Source organism: Barbus barbus (genome assembly GCF_936440315.1).
Source record: "Barbus barbus genome assembly, chromosome: 28".
In the NCBI taxonomy this organism is placed as follows: Eukaryota; Metazoa; Chordata; class Actinopteri; order Cypriniformes; family Cyprinidae; genus Barbus; species Barbus barbus.
This window is the reverse complement of record NC_136756.1, coordinates 30,563,216-30,575,715: the sequence shown is the minus strand read 5'-3', so window position 1 is coordinate 30,575,715 and position 12,500 is coordinate 30,563,216. Positions and strand designations below refer to the sequence as shown.

The following is a 12,500-nucleotide window of genomic DNA, read 5'->3' as shown; positions in this document are numbered from 1 at the left end:
ATTAGTTTAAAATCTCAGGTGTACTTCAAATACAAATATATGAGGAAGAGGATCAGCTGACAGACAAGCAGGAGATGTTGTGCATTTGAATGTGTTTGAGAGACAGAGTAATGTCTCTATGAGTGAGAAGCTCCTCATGACTGATCTCTGACTGAATCTGCTCTAAACTCAACTCTGTGTCATTCAGAGAGGAGCATTAAAGCATTAGGGACTCAGTCAGTTATAGTCTGATTACTGCGCTGCTCAGAGACACCTCCAGCAAATTAGGAAGACATCTTCAGTTTGACAGCACCTTGATTAGTTTTGGCATATTGATTATTATTTCTATAACCACAGTTGTGTAAATACCATGGTTAAACTCTGCTTAGTGTAGTAAATACATGGTTAAACTCTGCTTAGTGTAGTAAATACATGGTTAAACTCTGCTTAGTGTAGTAAATACATGGTTAAACTCTGCTTAGTGTAGTAAATACATGGTTAAACTCTGCTTAGTGTAGTAAATACATGGTTAATTTGTGCGTGGTTACCTATAACTGTAGTAAGCATTTTCTGTTTTCATTAATCAATTTTAATAAATGATTCTCTCAGTGTTTCTGTCTTGTTTTCTAGAATAAATATCTAAACATTCTTGAATCAAGATGCATTTACTGTACAAGTAACATGATTTAAGATATTATGTCTTGTTTTCTGTAAAAATAATCAAAAGTTTGTTAGTTTTTGCTTAAAACGAGCAAAAATATCTGCCAGTGGGGCAAGAATAATGATCTTGTTTAGCCTTTGAATTAAGATGATTTTTCTTACTCCATTGGTAGATATTTTGATTATTGAACAAAATGTCGATTTTTTTTTTTTTTAGAAAACAAGACATAATATCTTAAGTCATGTTACTTGTCCAGTAAATGCATCTTGATTCAAGAATATTTAGATATTTATTCTAGAAACAAGACAGAAATAAGAGAATAATATTTTGCCGTGTATAAGCTATGGTTGATTTTTGTTGAGGAAGTTGTTTACATAACCTTTCAAAGTTACAGTAACTGTATTTCGTCTGCTTATTTACGCTAATACAAAAATACAAAGCTATAAGGAATCGTATGAGCAGGATGTTAAAATAAACAAAAATCTCACCTTTCAGAGCAAACCCTCATAAATATGTCCCAGCCGTGTTTGTCACTTTGTGGTTCCCTTAAACATTTACGATGTGATCCGTGCCTATTTGCAGCGCGCTCGCTTCTTTATTTGTTTGTGTTTGCAGCGCGCTTCTTTATTTGTTTGTGTTTGCAGCGCGCTTCTTTATTTGTTTGTGTTTGCAGCGCGCTTCTTTATTTGTTTGTGTTTGCAGCGCGCTTCTTTATTTGTTTGTGTTTGCAGCGCGCTTCTTTATTTGTTTGTGTTTGCAGCGCGCTTCTTTATTTGTTTGTGTTTGCAGCGCGCTTCTTTATTTGTTTCTGTTGTGATTGTTTGCAGCGCATGTGGTTTCATCAATTTGAAAACACGCGCTGCAAATACAAACAAATAAATCATTCTTAATTTGCATGTTTTTTTATTTGTAGTGCATTGAGCTCTCTCGGCCACCGTAGATTACAAGTATTTTAAAATGTAATTTTTGTAATCTGATTACATAATCCAGATCACATGTAACGATCTGAGTATATTCTCTGTCTCTGGTGATGATCTGCTGTCTGTGCTCCTGCAGCATTAAAGAAGCCGTGATCCACATCAACTCCATCGACAGCAGCAAGTTCTCCAGACTTCTGTCCCGCATTCTGCAGAAGCTCCACCTGAAGGTGTGTGTGAGTGTGTGTGTGAGAGAGAGTGTGTGTGAGAGTGTGTGTGTGTGAGTGTGTGTGTGAGTGTGTGTGTGTGTGAGTGTGTGTGCGTGTGTGTGTGTGTGTGTGTGTGTGTGTGTGTGTGTGTGTGTGTGTGAGTGTGTGTGTGTGTGAGAGAGTGTGTGTGTGTTTCAGAACACAGGGTGTGTGTGAAGCGTCTAGTGCAGTAGTGAAGTAGTGGAGTGATGCTGTTAGTGCATATTAGTGCATGCTGCATGTTGCATGTTGCATGTCGCACTGTGCTTTGTGTGCTCTCTGTTTGCTACTCTCTGCTTGCATCTGCTGCCACTGGCTAGCCTCCTTGATAGAGGGTGAAAAGAGGAGCCGAGTGCGTAAGTCTCCTCCTGCCAGTATAGAGCCTCTCCACCACCAAGACTCCTGTAGTGCCTCCTTGCGGCCACACATGGAAACTGGGTATCTTGCGGTCCCAGGCTAAACTACAGGGGATCTCGGAGCAGCAGTGGGCCCCAGAGACACGGTGTGCTGGCCCACCACTGTGTGGACATGTCCGGCTGCCTGTCAACCACTGTCCCAGCTATGGGTAAATAGCCCCCCCCTGCCTTGAGGTGGGTTTATTGAGACAAGGCTAAGGGAGCACACCCTGACAGAAAAGCTCTGCACTGGGGGTGTGCAATAGGCGGGCCTCAACAGATGAAGGACCCGGCAACCTCCTGCAGCCAAGATGTGTGACCAGTTGTCCTGGGACCGCCCTTGCCACTGGGATTTACCTCATCATGGTGAAGATAGTGCTACTGGAGATGGCGCACCCCCTTTGGCACTTTAAAACTCTCCTTGCGCAGGTTTCCACCTCTAACCACGGTGATAATATCTGGACCTTACACATGGTTGAAGTCTGACGGCGATGGGGTATCTGTCAACGGGAGCAGGTTTGAATAGACTGGGAGCTCCTAGACAGAACCCTGCACGGCAGCGGCACGGGGTATTTGGTCGTTATCAACTGGGTTTGGGTGGCAGCTGTTTCGGCAGACCCCTGTGCGACTGAGCAGCCCTGTTTAGGGACCGCACTGCTCACCTCAATTGGGGAAGGGCCTAGAAAAGGTGGCCTAAAAATTGCCCATTCAATCACTTACCTGGATAGGTTACCGCGCCTATTGGGTTATTCCACTACTGCGGTCGAAATAAGAAAAATAAGAAATGTAATAGTATAAAACTGGCAACATGGAATGTAAGGACTCTCCTGGACCTGCATGATACCTCTAATAGACCTCACCGGAGAACAGCCCTGATTGCTGCTGAGTTGAGCCGTTATAACATTGATATCGCTGCCTTGAGTGAGACCAGGCTTCTAGATGAAGGTTGTCTAACAGAGGAAGGGATGGGTTATACCTTCTTCTGGAAAGGTTTCCCTCCAGGTGGACAACATCTCTATGGAGTAGGATTTGCCATCAAGAATACCATTCTCCCAAGTCTTACAGAAACACCTGCTGGAATTAGTGAAAGGCTAATGACCCTCCGTATCTCCCTGGCAAAAAAGCGTCATACCACACTTCTCAGTGCTTATGCACCAACTTTACCATCTGAAAATGAGGCTAAGGAATGCTTCTATCAGGCACTGGATGAAGCTCTTTGCCGGATCCCTAAGAGTGATAAGATCTTTTTGCTTGGGGATTTTAATGCTCGGGTTGGACAGAACGACAGAATATGGAGTGGAGTACTAGGCAGGCATGGCATTGGTAGGATGAATGAAAATGGCATGAGACTATTGACTCTTTGCTCTGAGCATAATCTTACTATAACTAATACCGTCTTCCAGCAGAAGGCAAAGTATAAGACCTCGTGGATGCACCCTCGCTCTAAACACTGGCACATGATTGATTTTATCATTGTGCGGTGTAATGACATCAAGGATGTTCTCATCACTCGTGCCATGAGAGGTGCAGAGTGCTGGACAGACCATCGTATGATTGTGGCCAAGCTCCATATGAAAGTGCGCTGCCCCTTGCGGCTGCAAAAGCCCAACAAAAAGAAGCTAAACTGTAACCGCTTGGGAAACACAGATGCAAGAAATGAGTTTCGACGTCTTTTAGATGAGAAACTCAGGGAGTCAGAACCTTGTCTGAGCTCAGAAAACACCATGGAACAACAGTGGACCTATATCAGCTCTGCGCTTTATGAAGCAGCAGCCCAATCCATCGGCTATAAGAGCAGGAACCACCAAGATTGGTTTGACGATAACTCAGACACCATCCATAGTTTGCTTAAGGATATGCATAAAGCACACCGGGCAATTTTAAAAAACCCTTCATCCACTAAGACCAGACAGCATTTGCAGGAAAGTCGGAGGAAAGTGCAAAGGGAAACACGTGCCATGCAGAATGAATGGTGGATTGAAAAGGCACATGAAATCCAGTCTTTTGCTAATAAAAATGACATGCATAACTTTTATAATGCTATTAAAACCATTTACGGGCCAACAAATCGCTGCATCACTTCTCTGAAAACAGCAGATGGACTAACACTTCTGAGGGACCAAAATAGTATCCTATTAAGGTGGGCTGAACATTTTGACACCCTGCTTAATCAGGATTCTGATGCGGACTCCACCATTCTGGATGAATTGCCTAAACTTCCTCCCATCCATGATCTCAGCCTACCACCAACCTTTCAAGAGGTTCTGTCATCTATCCATTCTCTTAAGAACAACAAGTCCCCTGGCACTGATAATATCCCTGCAGAGCTACTGAAGGAGGGGGGGTTCATGTGTACGCGCACCCTCTATCGGTACATCATCCAGGTCTGGACTGATGAGAACATCCCACAGCAGTGGAGAGACGCAAATATTGCTGTTATCTATAAGAACAAGGGTGACAAGGCTATCTGCGGTAATAGTAGGGGCATATCACTCCTTTCTGTGGGTGGTAAGGTCCTGGCCAAGGTGATGCTTCAGAGACTCGTTAATAACATCACAGAGTCAATGCTGCCTGAATCGCAGTGTGGATTTAGGAAGAATAGGAGCACTATCGACATGATTTTTACTGCCCGGCAGCTTCAGGAAAAGTGCCGGGAGCAACATCAGGACATGTTTATGGCCTTTGTCGATCTTTCTAAAGCATTTGATACTGTACAAAGAGAGCTGTTATGGGATGTACTCCTTAGGTTTGGCTGTCCCAATAAATTTGTTAACATCCTCCGCCAGTTCCATGATGGGATGACCGCTCGGGTGTCTATAGGTGGACAAGAGTCCGAGCCCTTCTTTGTGCGCACAGGGGTGAGGCAGGGGTGTGTGCTAGCACCAATACTCTTTAACATCTTCCTCCTATGTGTCACCAAGCTTCTCCACAACGAGATTGAAAATAGCAGTGGCATAGCAGTAGACTTCAGATTAGACGGCAACCTCTTTAATATTAGGAGGCTACAGGCAACCAAAAAACTCTGTAGAGAGCAGGTCCTGGAACTGCAGTATGCAGATGACTGTGCTTTTGTGGCCCATACTCCAGAGGATCTTCAAACTGTTCTTGCTGTGGCGGTTAGGGCATACAGCAGAATGGGGTTGACTATCAACACAACCAAGACAGAAGTGCTTTGCCAATGGCGTAGCAATGTCCGACCCACACTACCTGCGTTCACTGTTGGGGATGAACAGCTTTCAGTAGTGCCATTTTTTAAATATCTGGGGAGTATTCTTGCTGAGGACTGTGGCATTGACAATGAAGTTCAGAGCCGCATTAAACAGGCATCAGTTGCCTTTGGGAGACTTCGGTGTAGAGTCTTTCACAACAAGAATCTTCATCTTTCTACAAAAGTAGCCGTATACCAAGCGGTCTGTGTCACAACCCTACTTTATAGCTGTGAAGCTTGGGTAACCTACAGCCGTCACATCAAGTCCCTAGAGCGCTTCCATATAAGCTGCCTTCAGCGCATTCTGGGGGTTACCTGGCGGGATCGTGTGCCTCACACTGAAATACTTAAAAAGACCAATTGTAGAAGTATTGAGGCCATGATCACCCAGCGCCAGCTGCAGTGGTTGGGGCACGTGATAAGGATGCCCCCATGCCGACTGCCCCGAAGAGTGCTCTACGGCCAGCTACATCATGGTCGACGTTCAGCTGGAGGGCCGAAGAAGCGACATAAGGATCAGATGAAGACTTCCTTGAAGAAGTGTAAGATCAGACCCGAGGACCTGGAGGCTGTTGCTGTTGACCGTACCATCTGGCAAAAGCTGTGTAGAGATGGGGTTCATACACTTGAGATGGAGAGGACAAGCATGAGGCAGCAGAAGCGAGCCAGGAGAAATACAGCCATGACTGCCACCACTACTACTACCATTGCATATATATGTCCCACCTGCAATAGAGTTTGTGGGTCCAGGATAGGACTGTTTAGTCATCAAAAGTCTCACCGATAAAGGCGTGGACGTCATCATCGAATTTCGATGGACAACCGAGAGAGAGAGAGAGTGTGAGAGAGTGTGTGTGTGTGAGTGTGTGATGCTGATGCTCTGTGTTCCTCAGGAGGAGCGCTCCTTCAGTGAGGAGGAGGAGGAGAAGCTCCAGACCGCTCTATCTCTGGAGAAACAGACTCTGAAGCTGCTGCTGGAAACCCTGTCCTTCATCCTCGAGCAGGTCCAGCCTTTCCTTCTTCACCAGTAACCGCTGCTGTCCGCTCTAGAACATCTGCTAGCATCTTAAACACACACAGTCCCAACACTGTGGTATAAACATGGTATTTTCAGTTCCGCTTTACCATGTTCAACCTCGTTTCGCTTCTTTCAGAGTTCGTAAAATTGCTTCAATTTGACTTTTTGAAATAAATGTTTTTTTTTCTTCTGTTATAGCATCTTTGAATAAGAAGTATATAGGAAGTTTGTTTGTATTCGTGTTATTGAGTCTGAGAAGGGTTTTATGAGTGCATGATCAGATGTGAAGCACAGTATTTCTCGCTGCAGGCCGTGTATCATAACCTGAAGCCGGTGTCTCTCAGACAGCAGCTGGAGAACATCAGCGTCCAGCCGGAGCAAGCCGAGGTGTTCGCTCAGGTTTGGGCTTCCGCTGCTCCAGATGTGGTGGAGAAGATACGACTCGGGATATTTGCCCCTAAAAAGGTGTGTTCACGCTCGGTTCTAGATGTCTGCATGAATCTGAGGTCTGACCGATATCTCTGCCCAAGCTGAACCTGGGAGGAAGCATGTTATAAACATTTGATATTTGAGGGGATGAGATCCTTCATTCATGTCAGATCTGATACAGAACCATTTTTGGTTCCCCAAAGAAGCTTTCAGTGAACAGTTCTTAAAAGAAACATTTTTCTTAGTGTGAAAAACAAATTTTTTTTTTTTATATACTCTCTTGTGCATTTGAAAGGTTCCATGGATGTTAAAGGTTCTTCAAGGAACCAGTAGAAGCCAATAATGTTTTTTTAATTTTACTCTGATTTTATTAAAGTCAAGTCAGCTTTATTTATATAGCGGTTTTAACAATACAGATTGTGTCAAAGCACTTAACAGTATCAGATTGGAGGATAGAGTGTCAGTAATGTATAATAATAAGATTAAACACTCAATTTTCAGTTAAAGGCATTTCATTATTGAGTTCAGAGATGTTATTGTCTAGATCAGTTTAGTTTAAATAGTATCTGTGAAATCAAACTGACGATAATCGCTAGAAATGAAGTGTTCTCAACTGAGCAAGCCAGAGGAGACAGCGGCAAGGAACCAGAACTGAATTAAACATTTTATAAACAGAACTATATACACATAGCATTTACTTAAAATATTAACACTCAAAAAATAATAAATAAAACAATAAAAAAAGGATGAATAAATAACCATACAAAATGGAACAAGCAAAGACAGCTTAAATAATAAAATGAATAAAGAAAGAAAAAAACGTTACTAACTTAAAATAAATACAAATACAATAACTACAAAAAAGCCCCTGATAACATTTCAAAGATCAAGCAAATATGTTTCGATTAGTGCCCAGTTTTGTTGGAAAATGTCTGATTTAATCTGTAAATCTGAAGTCATTTGATCAAATATATATATATATATATATATGATTCAGTCTCTGTGTCCAGTCTGTCAGAGTGGGTTTGTGCATCTTCATCTAATTCACAGTGATTCTCTTCCTAGCTGCCATTAATAATAGATGTAGTACAAATAGGTGGGATTTATTTAACAGATCCGGTGGGAAACCATCAAGCAGAAAGAATACTGGGTGCACTGGTATATCACATCCTAAAACTTTACTAATTTCTCTTTTAACCCCCTTCCAATACACTTATAATGTATGACATTCCCAAAATATATGACCACAGTCCCGCACCTCCTCACAATCTCTCCAGCATTCTGATAATCCTGAAGAACTATCAAATTTATCCACCGCTAATGAAGCTCTGAAGAACCTCATCTTCATCTTCCAGTCGAATTCCTCCCATATTTGACTGCTTATACCCTTATGACAGCTGACACACATATTTGTCCACATCTCGTCCTCTATTATAGTATTTAACTCTAATTCCCAATTTCTTTTGGTATGAAATTAATCATCATATTTTTCTTGCATTAGGTTTCTTTGTGTCTTTTATTTAGGCATTTGTGTCCCTGCAGCACAAAAGCAGTCATCAGTAACACAGGTATATCTGTAGCAATAGCCAACAATACATTGTATGGATCAAAATTATACATTTCTCTTTTATGAACAAAAATCATTAGGATATTAAGATCATGTTCCATGAAGATATTTAGTAAATTTCCTACCATAAATATATCAAAACTTCATTTTTGATTAGTAATATGCATTGCTAAGAACTTCATTTGAACAACTTTAAAGGAGATTTTCTCAATATTTAGATTTTTTTGCTCCCTCAGATTCCAGATTTTCAAATAGTTGTATCTCAGACAAATATTGTCCTCTCATAACAAACCATACATCAATGGAGAGATTATTTATGTATAAATGTATAAATCTCAATTTAAAAAAATGGACCCTTATGACTGGTTTTGTGCTCCAGGGTCACATATGAGCTACATGATTTTTGTAGTTAAACCATCCTCAAAATATTAATAAAATATTTTTCTACATTTGTTGGAGATCTCTTAATTATGTCCCATTGTTTATGACTTGTGATGTAGTGCCGTAGTTGTAAACATCTAAAAAAGTAAAGTTAAGTAGAGTGTGTTTCTGGTGTGTTTTCCAGCTGGATCTCGTGGGCTGGCAGCTCAATCTGCAGATGGCTTCATCGGCTCAGAGCAGACTGAAAGCGCTGCATGCCGTCCTCAATCTGGGGCTCCGGACGGAGGACGACACCGAGGTAAACGCACACGCTTCTCAGCTTTCAGATAAACCCATGATCAGAGGAGAAGCTCATGCATTCCAGTGAACGGAGAGACGGAGCTGCAGTTCCTCCGGCGCTCAGATGGTGGCGCTGTGGCTGCATGTGTGTGTGTGTGTGTTCTTCAAACCCAGATCAGAGGTCTAAAGCCCTGCAATCAATCCCTGCGAGCGAGTTCAAGGCTTCTGTGGCGTTTGAGCTCACGCTGAGTGAAGACTCAAAGTGAAGAACAAAAACCATGCATTATCAGTCCTGAACTAGATGCTGAGCTCATTTACTAGTCATAATAATATCAAATCAAATTTTAATTATAATGCACAATAAAAAACAACAGTAGCTGCTGCTGTCACTGAAACAGACACCAATAGCATGTGTATAGGCCACAATGCAATGAAAGGAGGAGACAACAAAACACTAATATATGTGTCCCTGGAGCACAAAAGCAGTCATGAGTAACACAGGTATATCTGTAGCAATAGCTAACAATACATTGTATGGATCAAAATTATACATTTCTCTTTTATGACAAAAATCATTAGGATATTAAGATCATGTTCCATGAAGATATTTAGTAAATTTTCTACCGTAAATATATCAAAACTTCATTTTTGATTAGTAATATGCATTGCTAAGAACTTCATTTGAACAACTTTAAAGGAGATTTTCTCAATATTTAGATTTTTTTGCTCCCTCAGATTCCAGATTTTCTAATAGTTGTATCTCAGACAAATATTGTCCTCTCATAACAAACCATACATCAATGGAAAGATTATTTATTCAGCTTTTCAAAAAAAGCCGGTTTTGTGGGTCACAAATGATTCAACCTTAGACTCTAGAAAATAAGCATACAATATTATGTTAATAGATTATTTTCCATTTTGCACTAAAGATATGTCTCTGGTAAAATAATATGATGCATTATAAAGGTCCTCATAACTGTATAAGCTGTATTACACTTGAATATAAGATGCACATGCATTAAAACAGATTTAAAGGTGCTCTGTTCCTCTTTTGCAAGTTGTTTTCAAGATTCAAGATTTTTATTTGTCACATACACAATTATACAGAGTATAACCAGCAGTGAAATGTAGGTCAGGTCCGCTCCAATTATATAGAATACAAAACACAGAATGTACATAAATATTAAGAAAAAGTAGAAAAAATAAAAAGAATAAAATAAAAATATAAATGTGCAGGTCAGTATGTTGTTGACATAAATAGTAATATAAGAGGAATGTGCAAAAAGTTGTACAGGGTATTTAAATAGCAGCAATATGAGGTAGAGAGAAATTATGAATAGCTTATTGATATGGTGATATTTACATGGAGTCAAGTGATATTATGACACAGAGTTAGAGTTTAGGAGCCTGATGGCCTGGGGGAAGAAGCTCCTCCTAAGTCTCTCAGTTTTTGCCATCAGGCTACGGAAGCGCTTACCAGATGGAAGCAAAGTGAATAGACGGTTACCAGGGTGATTAGAGTCCTTGATGATTTTGACAGCTCTATTTTTGCAGCGTTTGAGGTAGATGTCCTGCAGAGAGGGGAGAGCAGACCCTGAGATGCGCTCAGCTGAGCGCACAACTCTCTGTAGTGCTTTGCAGTCCTGATTGGAGCTGTTTCCATACCACACTGAGATGCACTGAGTCAATACACTTTCTATGGTCCCTGAATAGAAAGTTTTCAGGATTGCTGGTGAGACCCTGAATTTCCTCAGCTGTCACAGATGGTACAGTCTTTGCCTGGCTTTCTTAACCTGTGTTTGGATGTGTGTAGTCCAAGTCAGGTTCTCGGAGATGTTTACACCGAGGTACTTGAAGCTACTCACCCTCTCCACAGGGGTCCCACTGATCCTGAGAGGAGAGTAGGGTTGCTGCTGTCTCTTCCTAAAGTCCATGATCAGCTCTTTAGTTTTGCTCACATTCAGAGAGAGACAGTTGTCCTGGCACCATGATGTGAGTCTCTCTACCTCGTCCAAGTATGCGGTCTCATCGTTGTTGGAGATGAGGCCCAGAACCACAGTATCATCAGTGAATTTGATAATAGATGTGGAGCTGTGAGAGGACACGCAGTCATGCGTGTAGAGAGAGTAGAGCAGGGGACTCAGGACACAGCCCTGTGGGGCTCCTATGTTCAGAGTGATGGAGTTTGAGGTGTACTGGCCAACTTTCACCACTTGAGGTCTGCCGGTGAGGAAGTCTTGAATCCAGTCACAGAGTGAGGAGTTTAGGCCGAGGTCTGTGAGTTTAGATGCCAGCTTGATGGGGACTATAGTGTTGAAAGCTGAGCTATAGTCAATGAATAGCAGCCTTACATAATTTCCATTGTTGCTGTCCAAGTGTGTGAGGGAAGAGTGGAGAACGTGAGAGATGGCATCGTCCGTAGATCTGTTTGGGCGATAGGCAAACTGAAGAGGGTCCAAAGTTTCAGGGATGGAGGAGCAAATGTGGCTCTTTAGAAGTCTCTCAAAAACCTTCATGACTATAGATGTGAGGGCAACAGGGCGATAGATACTTCCTTTAGCGCCTTCCGAACCTCATCCTCCGACACGGTGATTACAGGATCATCGCTGCTCTGCCTGCTGCTTCCTGACGCGCTGGACGGTAGAGACGCACCGCCGCCGTTGCAATCGAAGCGGCCGTAAAAGATGTTTAACTCGTCGGCCAGCAACGGATCTGCTCTCACCTCCGCGGAGGATTTGTTTCCGAAGTCACAGATGGTCCTCAGTCCCTGTCACATCCGTCGAGAGTCATTGAGCTGGAAATGAGACTCAATTCTCTCTCTGTATCTGTGTTTAGCGGCGCTTGATGACGTCGACTGGGACATGTTCCGGGCGAGTTCTTCTGACGTCAGCGAGTTCACGGATGTAGCATTGAGCTTTGTAAACACGCTAACCGAGCAAACTACAGCAACAATAACGATAAGGACATTCTCCAATCAGAAACCGTGGGTGGACAGAACAATCCGTGCCGCGGTTAACACACGCACTGCCGCTTACAATGAGGCTTACAAATTCTGACCGGGAATATGAGCGAGTACAAAGCATCGTGCTATGCTCTCTGACGCGCAGTAAGAGCCGCCAAACACAGATACAGAGAGAGAATTGAGTCTCATTTCCAGCTCAACGACTCTTGGATAAACGCATCTGCTAAATGCATGCTCGTAACAGGTAAGAACAGACACATTACAGTGACATTCAAAGCATTGCATCATATGAAGGCTGATTTGAATCAGTGCAGGCTGAAGAAGGTGTTTCTCATTGTGACACAGAGAGTTCATGTGTTTATGTCCTCATTTAGTGAGACGGCAGACGCTGAAATGTCACGCGAGCTTCAGTCTGTGTCAAGTAAGCGAAACTGCGCGATATAGAGAGCGGACTGC

At 42.4% G+C, this 12,500-nt stretch overlaps 1 protein-coding gene across 1 annotated transcript in view; it reads left to right on the top strand.

The window, feature by feature from the left end:
• The window catches only part of LOC306848641 (COMM domain-containing protein 10-like), a 29,842-nt gene that overhangs the window by 582 nt on the left and 16,760 nt on the right, over positions 1-12,500 (top strand). The window contains exons 2-5 of the mRNA XM_079383302.1: positions 1,697-1,787; positions 6,302-6,412; positions 6,736-6,891; positions 8,988-9,101. Of these exons, the coding sequence (XP_079239428.1) occupies positions 1,697-1,787; positions 6,302-6,412; positions 6,736-6,891; positions 8,988-9,101 (472 nt within the window). The remainder of the gene's footprint in view (positions 1-1,696; positions 1,788-6,301; positions 6,413-6,735; positions 6,892-8,987; positions 9,102-12,500) is intronic.